At 46.1% G+C, this 27921-nt stretch overlaps 1 protein-coding gene and 1 pseudogene across 3 annotated transcripts in view; both read left to right on the plus strand.

Annotated features, from left to right (window-relative positions):
- The first annotated feature begins 14557 nt into the window (after positions 1–14557).
- The window catches only part of TMCO1 (transmembrane and coiled-coil domains 1), a 29935-nt gene continuing 16571 nt past the window's right edge, over positions 14558–27921 (plus strand). The window contains exons 1-5 of one of the 2 annotated variants that reach the window (XM_081120538.1): positions 14558–15190; positions 15564–15641; positions 19611–19670; positions 26258–26304; positions 27565–27632. In XM_081120538.1, the coding sequence (XP_080976664.1) occupies positions 15121–15190; positions 15564–15641; positions 19611–19670; positions 26258–26304; positions 27565–27632 (323 nt within the window). In that variant the 5' untranslated portion in view covers positions 14558–15120. The remainder of the gene's footprint in view (positions 15191–15563; positions 15642–19610; positions 19671–26257; positions 26305–27564; positions 27633–27921) is intronic. The other variant, XM_081120539.1, reaches the window with a different exon arrangement.
- On the plus strand, positions 22927–23442 carry LOC308548909 (coiled-coil-helix-coiled-coil-helix domain-containing protein 2 pseudogene; annotated as a pseudogene). The gene has a single exon. The product of its transcript is annotated as a coiled-coil-helix-coiled-coil-helix domain-containing protein 2 pseudogene (transcript).

Raw genomic sequence — 27921 nt, forward strand, 5'->3', positions numbered from 1 at the left:
ACGGCTGCCCCGAGTGCCTCTCCCAGCCCGGCCCTGGCGACCGTCCTCACCAAGAGAAGCAGAGGACGGTGCAGCTGGTGGCGTCCACCTCAGGGGAAGAGTGACACTCAAGCTGGTGGCTCGGATGTAGACCGGTGGCCAAGGACAGCAGGTTCGATGTTCCTCGGGAGACATGCTGGGGGCACGCCTGGCACTGGAGGAGAGGAGGCCAGCGGGCTGAGCAGGCTAGCCTGTCCAGCGTGCACATGGATGTGGCAGAGGTCACCTGCGCCTCCGGGGGCAAGCTCTCCCTGCCCAGGTTGTTAGGAGAGCAGATGAGTTCGACTCTGCTCCATAATGAAATTACAGCTGCTCCTGGTGGCCAGGGGGCCGAAGGCTTTGAAGGATGGAACCTAGTGTTTCAGAAATACTTTTAGTCAGAGTCTAAAATCACTAACAAAAGCAACCGAGTCCCCAGGAAAACATGTGTGCGCACAGGCACACAAGTAGAATTGTGAGTATAATTTGCTCACACCCAGCACAGCCCAGGCACCAGCCAGCGTGGAGCCAGGGAAGGAGCTGGGTAAGTGCGAGGGCAGGCAGAGGGAGCACAGCTCAGCAGCAGCGTCAGCTCCTGTCAGGGAGCATGCCAGCTCTGCAAGCACAGAGGGTGCGGGCACCGTGGCTGCAGAGGCAGTGTCTTCCAAGGCTTCCGTCCAGGTGTCCCCACTCACATCTCAGGAGCCCAGGGGCATGTCACAAAGGCCCTAGCATCTCCTAACGCGCCTGCTGTGGCTGACCGGTAAGACACTGTGGAGCTCTAAGGCTCCAGCAATGGGGTCTCCACCGCTGCTCGGATGTGCCTGCCCTCTGCATGAGGTCAGGTCCTCTTCAAAGCTGCCACCGACGTCCTCTGATTCTCACGCTTACCCAGTAAGTGTCGGCTAACAGAGTTATTGCTACAACTTAGCAGTAATGGCCAAGTCCACTGTCTTCGCAGGCACTGGTAACCATGTTTTGGGGTGAAAGGTCTGAAACATTGCCCCTGCCACGGCTTCTTCCTCCACTGGGACATTTTCCCTGGTCACCACCACCTGGTGCCACATCCCATTTCCAGTCCTGGACAGCTCCCTCTTTATCTGCTGAGGGGTCGGTGAGCCAGTCCCAAAGCCCTAGCTGACCACCCATGTTCTTGGAACACTCTTGGTACCGTTCCTGGTCGTCTAAGAAGCAGATACCAAGATGGGATTAAACGTACAGGGTATTGCTTGAGAGAAAATAGGGAGAGAGCTGGGGAGCCTGGGAGAGAGCCGTCAGACTGCGGCGCAGGCCCGATGCCGAGTGACGGAGCCAGAAGGAAGGGGGCGGGAAGGAGCCTAGACTTCAGTGCAGATGAAGAAAGGCTCGGCCAAGCTGTTGGGAGTCCCTGAGTGAGTCCAAGTCTCTGAGAGTCAGAAGAGCCTCATTTCTCCCAGGATTACTGTCCTGTAGCCGTCGGGAAGCACGGCCAGCTGGCAAAGGCAGTGACTTATTTCAGAGGGCCTTAGCTGCAGCTCTTGGTCAGTCACGTTCCTCCTGGGTGGAGGTCTTCGAGTCACTGGTCCTGGCCGCCAAGCTCTGAGAATCAAGTATCAAAATCTAAAACTGTGAAATTGTTTGTTTTCCCTCTCTGCTATATCACGTTTGTTCTCCATGTTCTCGGGCTCTCTAGTTAGGGGCACACACCTTTATGACTGTTATATGTTTTTATATACTGACCTTTTTTCATTATATACTGACCTTTTTTCATTATGAGATGTCTCTATCTCTAGGAATATTCTTTGTCCTAACACCTATTTTGACTGATGCTAATATAGCCAGCTTACTTAGGATTACTGTTTACATTGTCGATGAAAAAATATCCAAACTGATAGAAAGATTTTATAAGGGTTTATTTGAGCCAAATTTTTAAAAATGTTTAATAGTTTATTGATTTTTTTAGAGAGTGAGGAAGGAAGAGGTAGAGCGAGAGAGAGAAAGAAACATTGACGTGAGAGGGTAACATCAATCATTCCAAAACCCAGACGCATGCCCTTGACTGGGGTCGAACCAGTAACCTTTTGGTGCATGGGATGACAGCCAACGAACTGAGCCATAGCAGCCGGGACTCAGCCAAATTTTTGAGGACATGCCCGGAAGCAAGATCCCAAGGGACTGAGGAAATGCCTAGGAGAATGTCAGTTCCTTTGACGCATTTAGAATCAAAGGAGAGAACAGAAGGAAGGTACATGCAGTTCGTGGGTGGTGGATTTTGGGGGCAGGAGAAAGCAAAGCAGGGAAATCTCTAGTTTGGATAAAATGTAAAATGGAGAGACATACACTTGTGACATCAGTGGGTACAGGATAGTTAATAATTCACATTTACAGCACATATAGATGGTATGCAGGCAACAGGGTAACAGTAAGTCTAGTGCTCAGTAGCTGCAACTCAGAGGGGTTTGGAAAAGATGACTCTAGAATTTCGAAGGTAAATTATTTGAGATGAAAAGTGGACAGGGCTTGCTTATGGTAAAGATTAACTTTTTACTAAGGAAGCTATAGGCCTGGGACGTGGCTGCCTGCCAGAACCTGACGGATTTGGAATTTGTGATCAGACCACCCTGGGTGGTTACTTTCAGTCCTGAGCTTCTCGGGCCTGCCAGGTAGCCCTCGGAGCCCCCAGGTTTGCTGCCCCTTTTTCACTCACAACATTCTACATAGTCTCCTTCTTTTAATTTTAACTTACTGGTGTCCGTGAATCTAAAGCGTGTCTCTTGTGGGCATTACACAGCTGGGATCTCATGTTCTCATTACCACCCAACAAGCTCTAGTAGGTATAGTGAATCTGCTGGTAACACGTGCTCTGAGTGTTTGCTTTTCCGGTAGTATCTTTATTTCAACTTCTGTTTTTTTCTTTATTTTCATTTATTTTTTAAAAATTGTAGTGGTCAAGCAATATTGTATTAGTTTCAGGTGGACAGCATGGTGATTCAACATTTATGGACCCTACGGAATATTCACCACAGTAAGTCTAGTAACTGCCCTGGCCAGTGAGCATCAGTGGGCTGAGCATTGTCAATGCACCAAAAGGCCACCGGTTCGATTCCCAGTCAGGGCCATGCCCAAGTTGCAGGCTCAATCACATCGATGTTTCTCTTTCTCTTTCCCTTTCCCTTCATTTCTCTCTAAAATTAATAAAAACAGCCCGACCCACATGGCTCAGTGGTTGAGCACCAACCAGGAGATCGCGGTTCAATCCCGGGTCAGGGCACATGCCCAGGTTGCTGGCTTGATCCCTAGGAGGGGGCATGCAGGAGGCAGCCAATCAATGATGCATCATTGATGTTTTTATCTTTCTCTCTCCCTCTCCCTCCCTCTCTCTGAAATCAATAAAAACATATTTTAAAAAAATAAAAATAAAAAATTAAATTGATAAAAACATATAAAAAAAATAAGTCTAGTAACCATTTGTCATCATACATAGTTATCATGATATTACTGACATACTCCCTGTGCTATACATTACATCCCATGACTTCTTATTTTATTATTTTTTAAAATACATTTTTATTGATTTCAGAGAGAGGAAGGGAGAGGGGGAGAGAGACAGGAACATCAGTGATGAGAGTCACCACTGATCAGCTACTTCCTGCACGCCCCCTACTGGGGACTGAGCCTGCAACCCAGGAATGTGCCCTGACTGGGAATCAACTGTGACCTGTCGACTCTCAACCACTAAGCCATGCCAGCCAGGCTATTTTATTTTTTATTGGTGACAGTATCACAGATGTCCCCCATTTTCCCTCTCTTTGCCCACCTCCACCTTCAACTTCCTTTTGAAAGGATGGTTTTGTTGGCTATAGAATTCCTGGTTGAGAGGTTGGGAGAGGGTCAAATATATCATTCCACTAGCTCTCTGGTCTCCACGATTCCTTATGCAAAATTAGCTATTAATTCTATTGTTGTTCCACTACATAGGGTATATCAGTTTTCTCTTGCTGTTTTTAAGATTTTTCTTTTTTGTCTATCCTACTCGTTTCATTGAAAAAGACAAATAAATAGAAAGATATTTCATGTTCATGGGCTGGAAGAATTAATACTGTTAAAATATCATATTACCCAAAGAAATCTAAAATTCAGTGCAACCCCTATCAAAATTCCAATGGCATTTCTCACATAAAGAGATTAACCAGCGCTAAAATTCATGTGGTACCACAAAAGACCACAAATAGCCAAAACAATCTTGAGAAAGAACAAAGCTAAAGGCAACACACTTCCTGATTTCCAACTATATCACAAAAGTATAGTAATCAAAACAGTATGGCACTGGCATAAAAACAGACACATAGATCAATGGAACAGCATAGAGAGCCAGAAACAAACCCACACATATACGGTCAATTACTTTACAGCAAAGGAGCCAAACCCCTGCCAGGTGCTCAGTCAGTTGGAGCATCGTTCTATACACCAAAAGGTTCTGGGTTCAATTCCCGATCAGAGCACATGCCTAGGTTGTTGGTTTGATCTCGGGTGGTTCGATCTCGGGTCCGGGTGAGTACCAGAGGCAGTCGGTCGATGTTTCTCTCTCACAATGATGTTTGTCTGTCTGTCTCTCTTTCTCACCCTTCCTCACTCTAAAAGAAAAAAAAAAATTAATAAACACATATCCTTGGGTGAGGATTAAAAAAAAGAGTCAAGAATATACAATGGGCCCGGCCGGTGTGGCTCAGCGGTTGAGCATCGCCCTAGGATCCAGGAGGTCGGGTTTGATTCCCGGTCAGGGCACATGCCCGGGGTTGTGGGCTCGATCCCCAGTTGGGGACATGCAGGAGGCAGCTGATCAATGGCTCTCTCATCATTGATGTTTCTATCTCTTTCTCTCCCTCTCCCTTCCTCTCTCTGAAATCAATAAAGATATATTTTTTAAAAAAGAAAAAAGAATATACAATGGGGAAAGAAAAGTCTATTCAATAAATAATGTTAGGAAAACTGGACAGCCACAATAATGAAACTGTTGGGGGCAGAGATGTTAATCATGCTCTGTTAACCATTGTGAAAGGGGGGAGGGTACCTAATAGGAACAGGACCATGGTTGTTTAATGATTATTTACCTTACTAACTATAGATAAGTTTTCCTACAGACCCTGGGAAACTGAAGGATGTGCTGCAAGAAGAAAAACAGAGCTGTAAAAAGATAATAGACACCTTGGGGCCTGGTTGGGTCCATCGCTCAGAAAAGAAAATGTATTTTGAGAACAGGCAAAGGACAGGATGCACTTTGATTTGATTGCTGTGCCTGGAGCCTAAACCCCCTCCCCCCCGGGAGTTTGCTCACCATTCTCAGGTGCCAGGAACTGGTGGAACTGGGTTTTAACAACATTGAAAATTAACTACCTTGTTATTGGACTTCAAGATCCTGGAAGGAGACACATGGACCACAGGCCCTGCAGCCGTCCTCCACCCCTTCCCCCTTGCACGCAGCCTTTCTTCCTCACCCCTAGTTAACCAGCCAGCTAATAAGGGAAGGGCGGAGCATATTTTAATGTGGGCAAATCCCTCTACTCTCCCATTTTGCTGGCATTATTGGAATAAATGCACATATATGATGCAACTTTGTCTCTGTTTAATTGGATGAAGTAGCAACAGGCAGCCCAGACCCCCTGTGTCCAGTTTCAAAATTGGGTTCCTATCTTATAGCATACACAAAAATCAATTCAAAATAAATTAAAGACCTGAAGCCATAAGACTCCTAGAAAAAAGCATAGGGGTAAGCTCTTTGACAGTGGTGTTGGTGATATGTTTTTGGATTTGTCACCCAAAACAAAGGCAACAAAAACAAAAATAAATTATATCAAACTAAAGGCTTCTGCACAGAAAAGAAAACAAACAACAAAATGAGAAGGCCTCCTATGGAATGGGAGAAAATATTTGCAAATCATATATTTGATAGGGGTTAATATCCAAATATATAAAGAAGACATACAACTGAACAGCAAAAAGAGAGCAATTTAATTAAATGATGGGCATAGGAACTGAACAGACATTTTTCCAAAGAAGACATATAAAAGGTCCAAGCTACATGAAAATGTGCTCAACATTATCAGAGAAACGCAAATCAAAAGCACAGTATCACCTTACAACTGTTAGAGTGGCTATTATCAAAGGGACAAAAAATAACAAGTGTTGGTGAGGATGTGTAAAAAGGGAACCCTCATGCACTGCTGGTGGGAATGTAAACTGGTGCAGCAACTATGGAAAACAGTATAGAGCTTCCTCAAAAAATGAATAGAGTTATGATATGATGCAGCCATTCCAATTCTGGGTGTATATCCAAAGGAAAATGGAAGGAGAAGAAGATGTAACAGAGATATCTCATCCCCATGTCATTGCAGCATTATTCACAATAGCCAATATATAAAAATAACAGATGAGTGGACAAAGAAAAATGTGGTATATTATATACAATGGAATATTATTTGGCCACAAGAAAAAAGAAAATCCTGCCATTTGTGCAAAATGGATGGAGCTTGAGGGCATTATACTAGGTTAAAAAAAAAAAAAGCAAACACAGAAACACAGAAAAGTTGTCGTTATGCCCTGGCCAGTTTCGCTCAGTGGTTGGAGTGTCAGCCCGAGGACTAAAGGGTCCTGGGTTCGATTCCAGCCAAGGGCAGGTATCTTGGTTGTAGGCTCGATCCCTGGCCCCAATCGGAGCGCAGACGGGAGGCAACCAATCGGTGTATCTCTCTCACATCGATGTTTCTCTCTCTCTCCCCTTCCATGCTCTCTGAAAAGCAATGGAAAAAATATCCTCGGGTGAGGATTTAAAAAAAAAAAATTATAAGAAGACTTGTTGTTAGGAGCTGGGAGGATGGGGGAAATAAGGGAGGTTAGTAAAAGGGCACAGATTTTCAGCTATAAAGTGAACTAGGTCTGAGGAACCCTGGATCCCAGAACTTAACATAGTGATTGTGAGAAACCCTGGATTCCAGAACTTGAATGTGTAAAACGTGTGCCTGTCATTGAGAATGCTGTAATTTTGTAGACTTGAAATTTGCTAAGAGAGTAGAACTTACAAGTTCTCACCACGCAGACACACAAAAGATGGAGGTGTTGATTATCTGGATGGGGGATCATTCACAATGTATACAGGTGTCAAATCACCAGGACGCACATTTTGACTCTTAACAACTTTGTCAACTATACCTCGATAAAGCAAAATTATCTTTAAAAAAGTGAAACATCTTTAAAAACTGACCCTTTGGGGACAAGATGGCAAACCTGGGCTGAAGGCTCCTTCCTTCAACCCAACTGCAGCAGCAAGGTTGTGGATGGATTTCAGAACTTAACATAGTGACTGGGAGAAACCCTGGATCCCAGAGCTTAACATAGTGACTGGGAGGAACCCTGGGTCCCAGAGCTTAACATAGTGACTGGGAGGAACCCTGGGTCCCAGAGCTTAACATAGTGACTGGGAGGAACCCTGGGTCCCAGAGCTTAACATAGTGACTGGGAGGAACCCTGGATCCCAGAGCTTAACATAGTGACTGGGAGGAACCCCGGGGGTGGGAGTGGGGAGAAAATAGCTTTGCAGTTTAGCAGTTCCCGCAGGGGAAGAGATGGCCGTCTGAATGTTTCCAGTGAGAACTGAAGTGTTTTCTTCTCCTCACACTGTCCCGTCCAGGTCGTGTCCTGAAGATTGATTTTCATATATAATTCCATTGGATAATGGCAGATCCCCTTGCATGGGCTCAGTCTTGCCTTGCCATCAGTGATAAATGGAGGTGTCTGACAAGTCACAGCCATGCTAACTGAAAGGTTAAGGTGGGTGCATGGGCAGCGAAATAGCCATCTCAGCTGGTAAATAAAGACAAATGGAATTTACTTAAGGAAAATGGGATGGGGGTGTCCAAAGGGAAGGCTACACGGCACTGAACCAAAGGGTACTGGGTCCATGACGGTAGCAAAATAGACTTGGCGCAGTAAGAGCATAGAAGCAGCAACAGGAGAGCCTGGCTGGGCTGCTCTGGCTCACGGAGGAGTCAGGGAGAAGGGGCCTTGGAGACAGGTTCAGGGCGTAAGCCCGGGATGAGCTGCCGCTGCCCATTGCTCCCTGGTTGCAAGTCTCTTGGGGTCCCCTCAGAGGGAAGAAGGGGGAAGGCGATGGCACTGGTGCCTTCCCTGGTGGGGAGTGCATGCTGGGTCCTTCGTCCTGAGAGTATTTATGACACTCTTGCAGGTAGGAATCTTAGGGAAGTCTTAGGGGAAAGTCTCAATAGAATATTCGTCAACCTTCCAGGTGTGTTCTTTCAGGATCTCGGTCTCCACTGATTGGTCAGTGCCAGGGCAAGGGGTCATTAGTCAATGTAGCTGGTCCCGAAGCAGTCACAGAGCCACTTGTCTGGTTTTGCTGCTTTTCTGGGCCTGGAGCTGAAACACAACTAAGGCCTGGATGTTATCTTTAGGGAGGAAAGCTCAGGGGGTCTAACCATAGGACCATTAATATGCTGGGGGGGACAGGTTATCCTGGGGACAAGGTTCTTGTTTTCCCAGTTATGCCCCTTGCTAGGGATGTGGGGCTTTCAGCCCTGGTGAGTTCCTAGTTTCGTTTCTGTACCTGCTCATGTCTGTCTAATACTGAGTGTGGTCACATTTTTGGATTTCTGACAATCTGAGAGTCTAGATGAAATGATGGTTGAGAAATGGTGTCTCTGTGATTGGTTGTGTGGTTTTTTTAGTGTTTTTTTAAATCCTCACCAGAGCACATTTTTCCACTGCTTTTCAGAGAGAGTGGAAGGGGGAGAGAGAGAAATATCGATGTGAGACACACCGATTGGTTGCCTCCTGCACACGCCCTGATGAGGGTCAGGGATTGAGCCAGCAATCGAGGTACGTGCCGTTGACTGGAATTGAACCCAGGACCCTTCAGTCCTCGGGCCAACACTCTAACCACTGAGCTAACAACTGGCTATTTTTTTAAATCTTTATTGTTGAAAGTATTACAGGTGTCCCCTTCTACCCCATTGACCCCCTCTATCCTGATCCCACCCCAGCCCCCAGGCCTTCACCAAACTATTGTCTGTGTCCATGGGTTATGCATATAAATTCTTTAATCTCTTCTTGTCCCCCCTCCTTCCCTCTAAGATTCATCAGTCTGTTGCATGTTTCCACGTCTCTGGACCTATTTTGTTTATTTTGCTTATTAGATCCCATGTATGAGAGCATGTGATACTTGTCTTCTCTGATTGGCTTATTTTGCTTAGCATAGTAATCTCCAGGTCTCCCCATTAGTGTTGTTGTAAACTGACTTTCTCTTACTAGGGTGAGCACAACTACCTTTTCATTAGTTAAAGGTACTTTTTTGGTGAACCATCTATTGGTGTATTTGGTGAATTCTGTCCATTGTTCTGTCATGGTTTTTTTAAAATCCTCACCTGAGGATTTTTTCCATTGCTTTTCCGAGAGAGTGGAAGGGAGAGAGTGGGAGAGAGAGAGAAGCATCAGTGTGAGAGAGACACATCGATTGGGTGCCTCCCTCACGAGCCCCGATCAGGACCAGGGATTGAGCCTGCAATCGAAGTACGTGCCCTTGGCTGGAATCAAACTCAGGACCCTTCAGTCTGCAGTCCAATGCTCTAAACACTGAGCCAAAGCAGCTAGGGCTAGTTTCATGTTTTTACATTTAGGTCTCAAATGTATTTCACCAATACAACAGTATTTTATATCCTGAGTTTCTGTCTACTTGTATCAAACTAGAATTGTGCATTTATCTATTTTTCCTTTTAGTTCTGTCAGTTTTTATTTCATGGACTTTGACGCTCTGAATTAGGTGCAGATATATTTAAGATGGTATGTCTTTATGTTGAACTAAACCTTTTGATATTATCAGGTGTCCTCTTTGACCCTGGTAATACTCGTCCTGAAGTTTACTGTCTCCTATTAACAGAGTCCTCCAGCTGCCATAGGAGCAATGCTTGCATGGCCTGTCTGCACATTTAGAACCTGTGGGAGAAATTATCTGCGTGGGTTCCAGAGAGAACCCAGAGAACCAAACTCAGAAAACTGAGTGAGAAGCACATTGAAGTGAATGAGAGGTATGCATCCCGTCGAGAGCAATTTCCCTGTGCCTGGGAAAGGCCAATGATCTGAACCCCGTGCAGGAAAAGTGAAAATTCCCTGTAGTTTGGAGCACTTTTGTACACAGAACATGCCCTTCACCCCTTTCACAGACATTCTGAGTATCTGCTAATGGGCCCTGAGCTAGACGTAGAGGTCGGTTTGAGACTGAGCCCCTGTAAAGGCCTGGAGTCACAGCAATGAAGCTAAGGGCATTTGACAGTATTGCTTATGGTACTTGTGTTTCTCCATGAATGAAATCAATGTCTTTTTGGCAGCAAAGTGAACCACTAAGATGAAGGGTAAAAGCCTATTTAGCGAGTAAAAGTGGATTAATGGCCAACAGTATATCACAGGAACCCTGAGTAACCGTGACAGTGTGTATCTGTAACAGGAGACGTTGCCTCGGATTGCAGGCTTCTATTAAGACGGCCAGACTCACCCAGGAGGGAAAAAATTGTGAATTTGTTTAGGTATTTAAATATTTTCAAAGGCCCTTTCTAATTCTAATTCATTAATGTTAAAACTGAAATTTTTGTATTTCCCTCTCTTAAAAGGCTACGCTTCCCAGTTACTCTGGCAGGGCTATCACTACACGGGTTATAATCCAGACAGATTTACCAGGAAATTAACTTAAACTTGAGATCCTCATGCTCACTGGCCCCTTCCAATTAGGGACTCAGTTCTATACCTAACTTTGAGTCTAAGTCCATATTCTTTTTCTTAGAGAGTCCCAATTATGTATACTTTGGGTCACATAAGACTTAGAAATGCCTCCAGTAGAACCTGAGAATTATTAAAGCACTCTTCTTATAAAACTTCTTAAATATCATCTTTATTGATTTCAGAGAGAGGAAGGGAGGGGGGAGAGAGGGAAACATCAGTGATGAGAGTCATTGATTGGCTGCCTCCTGCACACCCTGCCCTGTGGATCGAGCGACAACCAGGGAATGTGCCCTGACCGGGAATCGAACCGAGCTCTCCTGGATCCCAGGTCGATGCCCAACTGCTGAGCCACGCCATCTGGGCTAAATCACACTTCTCACTCATCTCATCTTTAGTTCTAAGGATTGCTATTTCATTCTTCAAAATTCTCTTGGGTTTTGCTTTCTCCTTCTGCCGAGTCTACTTATTTAGTTCGGGACTTCATACTTGAAAACTGCGTGGTTGTGATACCTGATAGCTGGTTAATTTGCAAGTTTACCATCCAAGCTTAAGATATTTTGGTGACTTTCCACTACCACCGATTTTCTGAAACTGGGATGCTTAAATGCCCAGCCAAAAGTGGCAGTCAGCCCTGGCTGGTGCTGCTCAGTGGTGAGAGCATCGGCCGGCACACTGAAGTGTCTTGGGTTCGATCCCTGGCCCCGGTAGGGGTGCAGGAAGGAGGCAGCCAATTAATGTGTCTAACATCGATGTTTCTCTTCCTCTCTCTAAAAAAATCAATGGGAAAAAATATCCTTGACTGAGGACTAACAACAACAAAGTGGCCGCCAACCAGAGGGTACCTGAAGCCACAAGAGAAACGTGACTTTTTTTTTAAAAGAGCATTATTTTTACCTGATGGCACATGATTTAAAAGATGACCTCCCCCCTTCTCCTCTTTACTTATATAGACAGGATATAAAGTCAAGTGTAACAGGAAGGAAACTTTGAGCTCAGAGGCAGGGAACTTGGTTCACCACCACTCCTGCCTTGCGACGTCCTCATCGCCGCACCCAAGGACCTCGACATTCATTCACTCTTCCACTCCCGTGACGTCATGACAGAGGAACTGGGACAGACACGCACATTTACATTCACCTCTGACCCTCCATTACCTCGACCAGCCCCTTCCCATTCAAGGCAACACCAGCAAAATCACCATTCTCTTGCTTTTCCTTTTAACATCTTAAACAGTGTCAGGGGTGGGGATTTTTGTAAAGGTATTAACTTTATAAAAAGCCTGCTGCATGCTGTATATAATTTTTTTTAAATTTTATTATTTTTTAATTTTTTTAATCCTTACTCTAGGATATTTTTTCCCTTGCTTTTCAGAGAGAGTGGGAGGAGAGAGGGAAACATCAATGTGAGAGAAACACATCAATTGGTTGCCTCCCGCTCATGCACTGACCAGGGCAGGGGATCGAGCCTGCAACTGAGGTACGTGCCCTTGGCCGGAATCGAGCCTGGTACCCTTCAGTCCACAGGCCAATGCCCTAACCACTGAGCCAAACTGACTGGGGCTGTATATAATTCTTAAGAACTTACTTTTCATTCTATGTTATACAGAGTGGGATGAAAGAAGGTTTACAGTTGCTCATATGGAAAAGAATACAATAATTATAAGTAATAATACAAGAATAAACTCACGTACTCACAACTGTAAACCTACTTTTGCCTTCCTGTATTGCTAGGATTAATCCATATTGTGGCATGCATTTGGGGTGCTGTATAAATATATCCTAATTTTTGTATATATTCCTCTATTTTATAAATTAAAAAAAAAATGAGGCCCATAGAAATTAAATCACTTGCTCAAGTAATACAGCTTGCATGAGTCGGATTAGGAGTCAAACCTGAGGCCCATATCCTTTCATACCTGTTATAAGCAGGGATTTAATTTCTCTCTTAATCTTTTACAATGCCTAGCCTAGTACTGAACACTTATTTAAAGAACAGAATTTATTACTAAGCCCACAAATAATGTAAGAACACTGCAGGTTCTCCCATTTACCTTTCACAGGAAGTCACCTGAGGATGTGCAACATAAACTAAGGAGGGAGATGTGGGGCCAGGGAATAGTGAACCCTACCCTAGAGAACAGTACAAGGAAGTCCCAGGACAAAAGCCTTGTCACAGAAACTGGAGCAGGACAGTGAATTCTGGGTGGGTGGTCTCCCTGGGGAAAACTTGAGAGCTTAGAAAACCTGAAAATAGGATAGAGGAATCTGGTAGGATGTAGAAAAGATATTATATGAACTTGCTTTTAGCACTGACTGTTTTTCAACTTGGGGCACAGGATTATGACATCGTTGCCCTAGAGAAGGAAACATCCTAGCAGTCCTTGGTTCTATAGTAAACATTTGCATAGGAAAATGTGAAATGCTTTTCACTTATGTATTTCATTGAATATAAGACTTTTTTCCTCACATTTTAACAGCTGTAAATGAAACGCATCTTCCAGTCAATGGGTGTCATAGCTTAATTCATTATTTACATAAAATAAGGGCCCATCTTACAATCAACAGCATATTGCATTTCATGAACTCTGTGTGCCAGTAACAGCTTTATAATGTACTCTTTCTCACGTAATCTCTTTAACAGTTTTATGCAGCTGGTGTTATTATCAACATTTTACAGAAAAAGAAACTGAGGCTCAAGGACTGAACAATATGCTCAGGACGACTGACAATAAGTGGCACAGCCAGAACTGAGAATCAGGTGTGACTTCAAAGGTCACGTTCTCATTGCACATCCATTTACCATGGGCGACTCAAAGCTGGCTAAAAACCTATCCTTGCCAATTTGGCTCAGTGGTTAGAGCATCAGCCCTCGACAGAAGGGTCCTGGGTTTGAGTCCAGCCAAGGGCACGTTCCTCAGTTGCAGGATCCATCCCTGGCACCAGTCGGGGACCAATCAATGTTTCCCTCTCTCGATCTCTCCCCCTTCCACTCTCTCTGAAAAGCAATGGAAAAAAGTATCCGCGAGTGAGGATTAAAAAAATTAAAACCTACCTTACCCGAACTCCTCAAATCAAGGTGTAACTCCAATGAAAAGCCTTCCCAACGCCCCCAGGAAGCACCGATCTTGCCCTCAAGGTGCTCCCACAACACTTCAACTCTATTACGCCTTCTTATAACGTGGGACGCAACAGTATCTGAGCCACCCCCTGACCCCACCCTGCCCACCGGCTCCTGCTGCACGTAGGAACTCGGTGTCTGCTAAAAGCAACGGGGACTCTGCTCTCAGTCTAAAGGGAAGACAACAAATGCACATGGAGCTAAGTCAGGCCCAAGCAGCGTCGCCCCAGCACTGTGAAGGGCCCTGGAGCGGAGGAGAAAAGAAAAGAGCCGGTGACAGCGAGTCCGTGCGCGGGGTACAGCTCAGCCCGCGTCCAGACGGACACACATCGCGCTGAGAGCAGGTGCCGGGACGTCTTCTTTAACCCACAGTTAACGAGCCACTCAACACTGAACTTCCGCGCGCCCTCAAGACGCCTGGACTCTCCTGGACCGCGGGAGCTGCTGGGAACGCGGTGCTCGGCCCGCAGGGGGCCGGCTGGGCGCGCCGCCCGCTCCCTCCCGCCCTCCCGCCGGCGCCGCCCGCCTGCGGGCACTGACGGCGGCCCGGGCGGCCGGGGTCTCGGCCGCGCTCCCGACACCCACGCACTGCTGCGCGGACTTTCCCAGACGCGCTCCTCCTCCTTCGAGCCCCGCTCCCACGGCTCCCGCCCGCCGCCCCCGCCCGCCGCGCGGCCTCCACGCCGCCTCCCGCGCCGCGCGCAGCGTCCCTCCTTCGCGAGGACACACTCCCCGGAGCCGGCAGCGCCCGGCTTCCGCCGCCCAGCGGGCGTGCGGCGCGCGTCGTACGCGCGGGCGGAAGTCGGTCTTCCCGCTTTTCTGCAAACCGAGGCTCAACCACCCGCGCGGCCTCGGAGCTGGGCCGGGCGGAGCGCGGACGAGTCCGGACTCGCGGCTCCCGGCCTCGGAGCAGGCGCGCCCCGAACCTGCGGCTCTGCGCTCCCCGCCCGGTCCCGCCAAAGCCCCGACCCGGCGGCTCGACCTTTACCTCTCGCGAGACCCGCCCGAGCGCGGCTGGGTTTCCGCTGGGTTCGCGCGGTCAGGGCCCCTCGGGCAAGAGCTCTTCCTGCGCTGCGCCCCGGAAGCGGAAGTGTGGCGCCCGAGCTGTCAGAGTCGCTGTGGCGCCCTGTGGTCCTGAAGTCTAGGAAAACCGTCCTTCGCTCACTTTTCGGGCTGCGGAGCTTCCCTCCCCCGGGGGTGGGAGCGCAGAGCCGGAAGTGCAGGATGAGCACCATGTTCGCGGACACGCTGCTCATCGTTTTCATCTCCGTGTGCACGGCTCTGCTCGCCGAGGGTGAGGCGCTGCTCCCCGGCCGCCGGAGCTGTGCCCGAGGGGAGGTCTCAGGCAGGGTCCCCGCGCCGCCACGGCCAGGTCGCCGGCCCTGCGTGCTCGAGGGCGCGTGTCCTCTACCCCGGGGAGCCTCGGGCGACTGGTGCGCCGCTGGGCGCGGGGTCGTGCGCCCGGCGGCCGGTCTCTGGTCACTGCGGTTTCTTGGGTCCCCGCGTGTCTGCGGAGACGCCTTGCTTGGAGAGTCAGTCGTTTTAACTACGGGCACCTATAAAGCAAAAGAGCTGAAATTCCTTCTTACCCAACAGTGGCCACTAATGACAGTTGCTGGGACCGTTGTAAACATTTCTCCACGGGCACGTTGCTCTTTCTGTTGCAGGTATCACCTGGGTCCTGGTTTACAGGACAGACAAGTACAAGAGGCTGAAGGCGGAAGTGGAAAAACAGAGTAAGAAATGTGAGTATGGCAGCTTCCTTCAGGAGTAGTTGCAGCGGGTCAAGCTCATGAAGCGCTGTTCACAGTGACTGTCTGAGGAGCACCAGCCACACGAAAACCTTATAGGGCCGCAGAGACGAATCCAGCTGAAGTCTAATTAGGAATATGACTTTTATGCAAAATGTCAGTGATGTGAAAGGTACCTGTTACATGCTGTGGAAACCGTTGTGGCCTTGCAGTCCTTTGTGGGTGGTTAGGATTTGGGTGGAGAATGAGATGGGGGAAGGATTTCCAGACAAATGAAGTGCCATAGGTGCAAAAATAGGGGGGCATTTTAAGGACTAAGGTGTGTTTGAGAATAACAGGTCGTTACGATCGGTATCAAGGTAAGTGGTGTCCTAGTGGATAAGTCATGTTTCAGGTGGTTGAAGGTGCGTTTGACAAAAAAGTTAAGAACAGGTAGAGTTTGTTGCCTTTCAAATAAAGTAGGAATTTCCGCAGGACTTTCTGAATTCTGCGACTTTTCTTTATGTCTTCATAAGAGTTTGATGCTTTCTTTTTTACAACGTGTCATTTGATCCACATAACCATTTGTGGTTAGTTGTATGAATATTATCCTTCGTAGAAAAGGAGATCGAGGCTTAGCAAGGTTGAATGACATACTAACGTCACAGAGCAAATAAAGAATTGGAAGACAAACTCAAGCTTTTAAAATTACAGCTTACTGTTCCTTCACTTATTTATTATTGACAATGCACCCCAACATATTTATTTATTTATTTATTTTTTAAAATATATCTTTATTGATTTCAGAGAGAGGAGAGGGAGAGAGAGAGCTAGAAACATCAATGATGGAGAGTCACTGATTGGCTGCAGCCCGCAACCCGGGCGTGTGCCCTGACCGGGAATCAAACCCTGATCGCCTGGATCCTAGGTTGATGCTTAACCGCTGAGCCACGCCCGGCTGGGCACCCCAACATATTTAAAACCAGGCTCATTAGCTTTACAGGTGTCACAGGTGTGATCCTCTGTCAGGATTTCCCTGTTTGGGGAAGGTACCTCCATGCTTCGAGTAGTGCAGGCCAGAGACCCTGGAGCACTTTCTTCATTCGATTCCAGGACACTCCTTAGTCTTGTTTTCCTCTGGCTGGTCATTCTTTTACAGTTTTCTTGTTGGTTCCTCTTCTTGACCTCCTGTTTTTTGGGGCGATCGCCAATTTTTTCACTCACTCCAGTGGTGAACTCATTTGTGTGCTCTGTTTGCCAGTGACCTCTAAATTTATGTCCCGCCTGGCCAGGCGTGGCTCAGCAGTTTTGCATTGGCCTAGGATCCAGGAGATCAAGGTTCAATTCCAATGTCAGGGCACATGCCCAGGTTGTGGCTCGATACTCAGTCGGGCGGGCAGGAGGCAGCCAATCAATGACTACTCTCTCATCATTGATGTTTCTATCTTTTTCTCTCGCTCTCCCTCCCTCTGAAGTCAATAAAGATATATTTTAAATAAATAAATAAATAAATAAATAAATAAATAAATAAATAAATTTATGTCCCTACCCCTCTCTTAATGCAACATTCATATATTCAACTTGTTGATCCACTGCAGTAGCTAATACGCATCTCAAACCCAACACATCCAAACCGAACACTTGTTCCTGGCCTCCAAGCCTGCCTCATTGGTAGCTTTCATGCCTGTGCTTGTGGCAGCTCCAACCTTCCACTTGCCATCATCCCTGCGTGGTGCTCTTGACCCTTTTCTCAGTCTGCATCCAATGCTGTTGGGCTGCCTTCAGGTACACCCAGACTCCAACTGCTTTTCATCACCTCACTGGTGTCTCTCGTGGTCTAAGCCACCATCATCTTTCGCATGATTATTGCAATAGCCTCCAACAAGTGTTTCTGTCTCCCTATAGTCTGTTCCCAAGATAACAGGCAGAATAATCCTTTCAAAAGCTTGTCAGATCAAGTCCCTCCTCTACTCATAACCCTATGATGGTGTCCCATTTCCACTTGAAGGAGAACCCAAAATTCTTCCAGTGGCCCACAGTGTCTCCTTTACCACCCTAATATGCTGTCCCTGCCACTCACACTGCTCCATCCACACTGACCTGTTTTCTTTGTGAGAACTTGTTCTGCTGTGACCATACGCTAGTTGGCCATCGTGTGATTGTGTCCATATACACTTTTCATGTCACATATGTCAGTGAGGAGCCTACTGAAACACAAATCACATTGAGCTTCATGTGTGTTGTGATGAATATTTTCATACATTAATTATTTACATAAATAGATTATGAACTTCATTAGTGTCCACTCTAATTGCTTTGTCTCTTAAGTATGTGCATTATAGAAATAAGTTGTTTTCACTTTACACCCAAATTTAAAGTAATGCAGTTGCCAGGCAAAGCTTCCATAGCTGTAATTTTTTTTTTTAATCTTCACCTGAGGCTATCTTTTCCATTGCTTTTCAGAGAGATTGGAAGGGGGGAGAGAGAGAGAGAGAAAGGGAGAGGGAGGGAGGAACATCGATGTGAGAGAGACACACATTGATTGGTTGCCTCCTGCTCGAACACAGCAGGGCAGCTTTTAGGATAATGTCAGTACTCCCCAAATAATGCCAAGGATCAGATGAGCACAAGAATCTAACCCAGGGCTGGGGATCAAACCTGCAACTGAGATACATGCCCTTGCCTGGAATTGAACCTGGGACCCTTCAGTCCAGGGGATAGCGCTCGAACCAATGAGCAAATTGGCTAGGGCAAGTAAAGGTCATTGTTGACATGTCTATTCTTAGTCCTTTCCTGGGGGATTAAAGATAGTAACTATAAAATATAAATATATTACACTATTTCTCTTCAAAAGCTTATGGTTATTCAATCATCTTGTTAATTGATACGCATCCAAAAAAGTTGGTCTTGCCCTGGCCAGTTTGGCTTAGTGGTTAGAGCATCAGCTTGTGGACTGAAGGGTCCCGGGTTAGATTCCAGCCAAGGACACGTACCTCAGTTGCAGGCTTGATCCCCAGCCCTGGCTGGGGTGCGTGTGGGAGGCAACCAATCGATGTGTCTCTCTCACATCCATGTTTCTCTCTCTCCCCCTGCCTTCCTTTCTCTGTGAAAAGCAGTGGAAAAAATATCCTCGGGTGAGGATTAAAAAAAAAAATTGGTCTGTCCCAGCTGGTGCGGCTTGGTTGGAGCATCATCCTGGGCATGGAAGGGCCTCGGGTTCGATTCCCAGTCGGAGCACATATCTAGGTGGGGGTTTGAGCCCCAGTCGGGGCGCTTACAGAAGGCAACTGATTGATGTTTCTCTCTCACATCAATGTTCTCTCTTCCTCACCCTTCCTTTCTCTCTAAAATCAATTTTAAAAAAATATTAAAAGAAAACTAAAAAAATAGTTGGTCTTAGTTTTTTTTGGCCCCCCTGCTTTCCCTACCTTCTGCATATGTGTATCTTGCCTATTTTCTGTCCTATAATTGTTATTTAATTATCTGCCCTCAATGGATTGCTCTTTAGAGGGAGTGGATCATGTTTATCTTTTTATCTAGCCAGAACGGTGCCTTTTAGGTAGGCAGCCAATAGCTGAATGAATGAGTCCTATCTTCTGTAGTGACTATGAGAATGTAACTATAATTAGCCATAGTTATATGAGAACAGAACTTGAAAATGTGCTTGGATTCAGCCTGAGGCAATCACCCTCCGCTGATGGTCTGAAAACTCATTGTTTCGATTATGATTGTGTTCTACAATCCTTTATGGGTATTTGATTTACGATGCTTATCATATTGCTCTTTCAGTATTAGAATGTTGTGTCCACCTTTTACTGTCAGCAGGTGTGGGAGCAGACCAGTTGACTTAATCATGATCGCAGTCAAAATCAGGGTGTAACTTTCTTGTCAGCTGCTTCCATTGGTTTGGCTTCAGTAAAGCAGCCTTTGTTTCTTTAGCATAATACCCAATTAATTTTTACTGTGTTACTATGTTGTTTACAGTGGAAAAGAAGAAGGAAACAATAACAGAGTCAGCTGGCCGACAACAAAAAAAGAAAATAGGTAAGATGAGTTATTGGTATACACAAAATTTAGGTTTTCTTGGGAGAAATGAATTCTCAGATGTGATGCTATAATAAGAATGCTGACGGTGGTAACGTGTGTGTGTGTGTGTGTGTGTGTGTGTGTGTGTGACTATGGTTCACCGGGCACTTGCTACGTTTTCTTACTCGATTTTCTCGACCATTCTGTAGGACAAGTTCAAGCAGTTGCTCCTTTTGGCTCTTAGCTTTGAAATTTCAGTTTTAGTAAAATGATGTTGACATCTCTGGCTTTTGAGCTTGGCTGAGGGTTCTTGGCTTAGGTGCCAAAGCACATTGTTTTTCATACCTGAAACTCTTATTCCCAGTTAAGTCTGAGTTGCTTGTGTTTGTTGTTGCTGTGGCTTCCCTACTGAGAATTGACTGGTGATGGAAACCCACCAAGCGGTAGGAAATTTTCTGCTGAGGAATTTTTATCTTGTCTGAAAGTTAGTGACATGTCTTTGGTTTTTCAGTGTGTTGTAGAATTTAATTATGGAATGTAATTCTGTTCCAAAAAGACAATTTATAAATGATTAGATGTGATTTGTATTTTTGATGCTTTATGATGCTTCCTGACTGAAATCAGGAAAAGGCTGTATTTTTGGTTCAGAAACTATGTTTCTGTACCCAGGGCACTGCTGTTATATCCCAGCAGGGAGGGCCTCCTGCCAGGCAGGCCTCTACCAGTGTCCCCTCTGATGAAAGCTACTCAGCTCAGTGCAGGGGAGCAGGTGTTTACACACAGCCTGCTTGGCTGGTTCTGTGGCGAAATGCTACCTCATCTACTGTGTGTGGGTCAGTTGCTCTGGTAGGCCCTGGAGAAACAAGGTTGAAAAAGTTCCCTCTTTTAGGAGGTCTGTGTAGATGGGCCTAACAAACCAGCACAGTACGGTAAGTGCTTCTGTGGAGGTCCATTCTGAGTGTCATGAAAGTAAAGAAAAAGTATATCCAAGCCAACGTAAGGGGTCAGGTTTTCTTTTTTTTAATTTTTAAAAATTATATCTTTATTGATTTCAGAGAGAGGAAGTGAGGAGAGAGAGATAGAAACATCAATGATGAGAGAGTCATTGATCGGCTGCCTCCTGCATGCTCCTGACTGGGGATCAAGACCCTAACCCAGGCATGTGCCCCATCGGGAATCGAACCTCCATCTCCTGGATCCTAGGTCAGTGCTCAACTGCTGAGCCACGCTGGCAAGGCAGGGGTCAGGTTTTCTTGAAGAGATGATGCTTCAGCTGAATCTTGAAGCTTTAGTGTGAGTGCTGGTCAGTATTTATTGAGCACTTACCATTTGCAACATGCTGAGGTGGGCACTTTACATACTTTTAATTCTCTTAACTTGTGTGGTAGGGAGGGTTTCCTCATTTTCCTAGAGGGGGACTATGGCTGAAGTTCAGTGAACGATAGGTGAAGTTGGTGCCGAGCAGAGCTGCAGCCTAGTCCTTCGTCACTGCAGACCCCACACTCGTGAGCTCCGCGCACTATGCAGGAGGAGAGGCACCTTCGAAAGTGCAGAGGGGCCAAATAGCAGGGTGCATACGTGAAAATGGAAGTAGTTTAGTATAACAGATTAGAGGAGCTGTGTGGGAAGGACAGGCAGGGGAGGCTGGAGAAAGTAGCATCTAGTTCAGGAAGGCAAGGAGTTGAACTTACATCCAGAAGCTTTCCTGTAAAGAGGCCTGACGTCCAACTCAGGAAGACAACTCTGGCAGCAGTGTGGAGGGTAAACTGGGGGGTGGGTCACTCTGGAGGCAGGGAGGTCATGAGGCTTTCTGAGTATCCCAGGCATAAAGCTGGCAAGAGCCTGCACTTTCGCCCTGGGGTTGGAGTAGATGCTAGATTCAGCGGGTATCAGGGAGGTGGAAGTGACAGGCTGGTGATGGCTGAGCGGCAGGTGTGGAGAGAGGCGGCGTCTAGGGAGGAGCCTGGGTCTCTGGTTTGTAGGGGGAGCAGGTTGGGGTGGGGAAGAAGAGAGCAGGTGGTCTCAGGTTTGGTCACAGTGGACTTGGCGTGCCTGTGTGGCAGAGGGCGGAGACATTTGGTACACAGTGGATGGATGGTAGTGGAGCTGCAGAGGGATAAAGGCTACCCGGAGATTTTAGAATCCCACATTGATAAGTAGTAATCGAGTCTACCAGGTAGGTGAGACCATAGGGAGACTGTGTGGAGTAAGAAAAGCCAGAGCTGAGGACAGAGAGTCCTGAGGAAACAGGTATTCAAGGGCGAGCAGAGGTGGAGCTCTGCAGAGGGCCAGCCTCAGCAGCTGGAAAGGGGTATTGCAGAAGTTGAGAGGAGAGTTTCAGGGGCTGGAGAGGCAGAAGGTGGGTGTTAAATGTCTGAGAGGCAGAACGGAGGTTCTTAGTGACTTAGCAAGAGTGATTGCAGCGGCATGATGGGAACAGAAGCCAGATTGTGTAGATTTGGGAGCGAGTGCATGTTGAGGAACTGAGACCTTGAACATGGACAGTTCTTTCAAGTAGCTTTGCCATACAGGATAGGAAAGATATAAAAATGGAAGGCAGACTACCTGCTGACCTTAAATTGACGACACAGGATCTAAACTCAACTTATCTTAACATGGAATGCAGCCTTGAATTGTTTGCTCTCCAAAGAATTATCATTAGAAGTGAAGAGAAATAATATTTACAAAGAGTTGAGCATCAGAGTCTTATCAGGAGTTAAAGACATAATATTTAATAGGTGCTGCTTACAAGGCAGACAACCTGTCCGGAAGCCTTACTCTTAGATTCAGCCCAACTCTCAGAAATCTGTAAGCTAAACTGCATTCTCTTGGACTTTATAAAATTGCTCCTGCTCTTGTTCACCTTGGCATCTGCACTGGTAGGCACGTCATGAACAACTCACCCCAATACAGTTTACCCTTAGTACCCCTCTAGGTTATTTTTGAGAACATTATCTGCAACACCCCATGATGCTGTCTTACAAGAAATGATGGAAACTTTAGTCTGTTAAGAAAAGCAGTGCTTCTCATAAATAAATAATTTATTGTTATCTTGTGGACACTGTTTGAACTGATGGACCCCTCCACTTAGACCTGCTGCTGATAGCACAGAGGCAGAGTTGCAGTTCACCAGTCAAGTACTCCTGTGTGTTGACTGTAATAACATTGTTGTTATTCTGCAAATCTTTACTCTCCCTCGGCTCACATTCCCCACTTGAGCTTATTTACAAAAACATATGTAGTCCGGCAGACTCCGATCTGCTGCGCTGTTAAGATGCCGCGTGGAAGCTGGAGCTGCACCTCTCCCGCATGGCCCCTCTGGCCAGACGGGCACCTCAGATAATAGCTGCACCCAGGCCAGCACCAGCAGCTCAGCCACCAGCACCGGCTGCACCATCTGCTATTGGCTCACCTGCTGCTGCACCCCAGCAGCCAGGTCTGATGGCCAGATGGCAACCACTGCAGCTGGTGTAGCTGTGGGCTCTGCTGTTGGCCACACGTTAGGCCATGCCATCACTGGGGGCATCAGTGGAGGAAGTAATGCTGAGCCCTCAAGGCCCGACATTACTTACTAGGAGCCTTAGGGAACTCAACTGGCATACCAGCAGCAGCAGCAGTTTGGCCCATGCCACTATAAGATAAAACAGTTTTTGGAGTGTGCCCAGAACAGGATGACCTTAAGCTTTGTGGGCATTTCAGCAAGGTGCTGAAACAGTGCAAATTTGCAAATGGATTTGCCTAATCAAGAAGTTTGCATTGAAGAAATAGAAAATCATGTCTCATATCCACATTAATTTAGTATAAAAATGTAATTGATAGTGAAAATATAAAACTACAAGTTAACTCTACTTTATCATTAATAGTTTCCTTGCCTCGCCTGGCCGGGCGTGGCTCAGCGGTTGAGCATCGACCTAGGATCCAGGCAATTGGGGTTCGATTCCCGGTCAGGGCACATGCCCGCTTGTGGGCTCAATCAATGACTCTCTCATCATTGATGTTTCTATCTCTCTCTCTCCCTCTCCTTTCCTCTCTCCGAAATCAATAAAGATATATTTAAAAAAAAAAAAGTTTCCTTGCCTTAGAATTGCAATGGAAGAGTGTTCTTGCTGTGTAGAGTTCATTGAGATGGTATTGAGTTTGGGGCTGGGCAGATGTTTGTGTGGCCTTCTTAAACCGGCTTTTGTGATATTACTGTTTGTGAATCAATTACAATAAAATGATTTTCTTCCAAAAAAATATATATATATTTTATATATACGTAGTCCTGGGGAGGGGGGGCTATACAGAATGATTCTGCTGCTCTGAAAGAAGCGAGTTTTCAGTAGAGGGGCCTGGTTGGCAATGTCCTGTGTCCACAGAGGCAAACGCCATTGACCACCAGGGAGGCTCTTTGATGGAGCTCAGGAAGAGCCAGTAATTTGAAACTGAGGCGTCTTCACTGAAATGGAAGATTTGATGGTTTCCTTATTTTTTTTCTTTTTAATCCTCACCTGAGGATATTTTTTCCATTGCTTTTCAGAGAGAGTGGAAGGAAGGGAGAGAGAGAGAGAGTGAGCGTGAAACACTGATGTGAGAGAGACACATTGATTGGTTGCCTTCCTCACGTGCCCCGACCAGGGCTAGGGGTGGAGCCCACAACCAAGGTACATGCCCTTGGCCAGAATGGAATGAACCCAGGGCGCTTCAGTCCGAGAATCCGTGAGCCGATGTTCTAACCACTGAGCAAAACTGGCTAGGGTGCTGGTTCCCATTCTTTTAAAAAAATTTTTATTTATTGATTTTTAGAAAGAGAGAAAGGTAGAGAGAGAAACATCGATTGATTGCTCCACTTATTTATGCATCATTGGTTGATTCTTGTATGTGCCCTGACTGGGATCAAACCCACAACTTCAGTGTATCGGGACGATGCTCTAACCAACTGAGCTACCTGGCCAGGGCTCATGGTTCCCATTTTTAGTTTTTAGTGCAGGTATTGTGGCTATTTTACATTTCCCTCTCATAGAAGAAAAACTAATTTACTCTTTTTTTTTTTTTTTAAATATGTCTTTATTGATTTCAGAAAGCGGGAGAGGGAGAGAGGGAGAAACATCAGTGATGAGAGAGTCGTTGATCAGCTGCCTCTTGCACACCCCCCACTGGGGATCAAGCCCACAACCACTGGGGATCGAACCCACAACCTGGGCATATGCTCCACTGGGAATCAAAGTTCGATCTCCTGGATCATGGGTCAGTGCTCAACATCTGAGCCATGCTGGCCGGGCGAGAAACTAATTTTCTCTTGATACATGAATTTGATTTAGCTCTTTGGGCTGCAGTCATGTTACTGAAACAACGAGGGATGTATGATAGGGATATATGTGATCCAGACTCAGGAAAAGCTGAACTGACTGGTTCCAGGAAGTCAGGGACTTTGTCAGACCAGCCCCACAGGCCAAAGGAGCCAGAGGTGAGGCTTACAGTGGGCTCCTTGTCTTCAGGGCTCTGCTGTCAGCACTGGCTTCTCTCTGCTCTTCAGCTGCCCCACATCTTCTAGTGCTTCTCTAGCAGGTACTTGTGGCCTTCCCCTACCTCTGGCCGTGTCCTGGTGATCTTTCTATATGCACCTCACACGTGCTCTGTAGGCCACCAATGTAAGTACTGCTCCAGACACTTGTTAAAACTTAGGGACCGAGTCCAACTCCCAGGCTTTACTGTATCACAGTCTTGACATGGGGCCCAGAAATCTGCTTTCTTAACAAGCTGCCCAGGTAATTCTTAGGTAAACTGAAGTTTGAGAGCCAGCACTACATTGTAATTTTTCTGTTTCTGCTTCCACAGTCAATTGACTTAATTTCCTAAGATTTTCTGATTTAAATTCTTAAGAGAAGGAATCCAATTGGCTCAGCTCATCTTTTTACACCAGAGGTTATGGGCAATCTCATGGACTGGCTACCTCAGGCTGACAGTGGCGGGGGTGGGGTGGGGGGGTGTTAGGAGCACTTGCATGCTGACCTGCAGAGACATGGTGAGAAGAGGCATCCCTAGAAGGTGGCTGGGATGGAGGGCAGGCTTTCTGAAGCTTGACTGAGTGGGGTGGATCTCCTTCCCTAGATACTTGGAAATACGGGAGAACATTGCTGAGGACATTGCTGAAATTTAATTTATTCATGGCTCTGAATTTATATATTCATTCTAGGCCTTCGTGCTATTTCCCATAAAAGGTGGCTGCATCAGGCAGATGATTTAAATGTTGCTGCTTCTCCATTTCCAAATCTCCATGAAATTTCAGGGGATATCATTAATTGGTCTTCCATCCAAGACAGCTCAGAATGCAGAGCTGTCTGGGATGCCTGCCTTTTTCATTGGTTCCTATCAATATGATACAAGAGTGGATCTTTATGTGTAGAGTTAAGACAGTTGCAGAGGCAGGTTTTAAACGTTAGGCTTGAAGTTTCCTTTCTTTAATTGAAGTATTCTGGTGCTCTGCTGCATTTGAGTTTTCTGTTAGTACGAAGTGCACCTGTGCCGGGGATTGAAACAGGCGTGTTTGGGTCGCTAGTCAGCGATGGTTTACGTCGGCCTGGTGCTCAGCACTCTGCATTAACCACCTTGTCATTTCTTTTCAGAGAGGCAAGAAGAGAAGCTGAAGAATAACAACAGAGACCTGTCAATGGTGAGAGCCCCAAATGTAACTTCCTGGTGAACCATATGATGTTTTTTAGCAAAACATTTGCATCAGGTTCACCACATTCGCCTTTTCAGAAACGTGCAGTCTCTGCAGGCTGTAAATGCTCATGGGTGTTCCCGGCCAGATGGAGGTAAAATATGCTGCTGAGAGGAAACCTCACTTGGGTGATGTGAACAGACCTTAGGCTGTCTTGAGGTCATCGTTTGTTCCTTTCACGCGATTTGTAATCAGCTCCCCTGTGTTTATCTTCCTCTACGTTAATGCTGCACCACAGGTTTATGGTTGGAGTGTTACAGGCCTCTTGTTCTTTGAGAGCCTTTTGTTCTGAGTGGCAGGCATACCGTTAAGTGTAAGACTCACGTGATTTCATTGTCCGTTGCTTGTTGTTTATAAAGAGCACAGTTCTACACGTCTTTCTGAGGCATGGGTAGGCTAATGAGATGGCCTGTCTAATTTCTCTACTTGATTTCTGTATATTTAATGTAGGGCATCTGAACTTTGCAACAGGTAAGATGCCTTACTGAGAATACTTTACTATATATCTCTATCTTGAAATTCTTATTAAGAAAGATTATAATTCAGAGGTGTATTTTTAAAAAATGGCTTTTCTTTTCTGTTGACACAATTACTACTTGTTCACCGTAGCAAATTTGGAAGCTACTGAAAGAAGAGATAAAGTTCAGATATAACAACTGTTAATCTTACATCTTTATAGTCTTTGGTTTATTTATACTTTTATGACATAGTGGTTAAGAAAGAAGTTAGCTTCAAGTAACAACACTTAACTAACAAAGGCTTAAACAGATAAAGGTTTTTTCACTTGCTCCAGAAGTCTGGGGGTGGGGATGGTCCTGGGCTGGTGTGGCAGCTCAGGGGTGTCATCCGCAATGCAGGGAGCCGTCCTTAGCTTCAGGCTGTCTGGGTCGATGCTGCTTCACCTCCAGATTCTTCGTTCCAGGCAAGAGGAGTGAGTAGGAGGCCTGCAGGATGGATGCCAGCCACGCCTGTCCCTTTTCAAAGTCCTTTCGGCACTGTGCCTACAACTCGGCCAGAATTGGCCTACTGGCCACCCCAGACTGTCCACCAGCAAGGAGAAGAGGGCCTGCAGGTGGAGGGTGGTTAGCTGGCAGACAACTTTTGGCTAAGGAGCTCCTTTAAAATATTGCATGAAACCAAACTTTTGGGGTGTGCTTCAGTTGTGGTTTCTCCTCAGTGTGAAGTGACAATGTATCGGTCTCCTTACAGGTTCGAATGAAGTCCATGTTTGCAATTGGCTTTTGTTTTACCGCCCTGATGGGGATGTTCAATTCCATGTGAGTGCCCCTAACTGTCATACTGTGGTAATATTTTGATATTTCAAATGTACGGAAAAGTTTCAAGAATAGTATACCCATTATCCAGATTCACAAATGTTAACATTTAGCCCCATTCACCTTCTCTTTTTCTCTGTCTCCATATCACATCTTTCCTCACATTCCCATGATTTATGTATTTTTCTGAGCCATTCGAGAGTGTGCTGCAGTCTTCATGCTCCTTTATATGACAACTAGAGTGTGTTTTCCCTCAGAACATGGACATCCTCTTACATAACCTCAACCCAGT

The sequence above is a fragment of the Miniopterus schreibersii genome (genome assembly GCF_964146895.1).
Source record: "Miniopterus schreibersii genome assembly, chromosome: 19".
Lineage (NCBI taxonomy): Eukaryota > Metazoa > Chordata > Mammalia > Chiroptera > Miniopteridae > Miniopterus > Miniopterus schreibersii.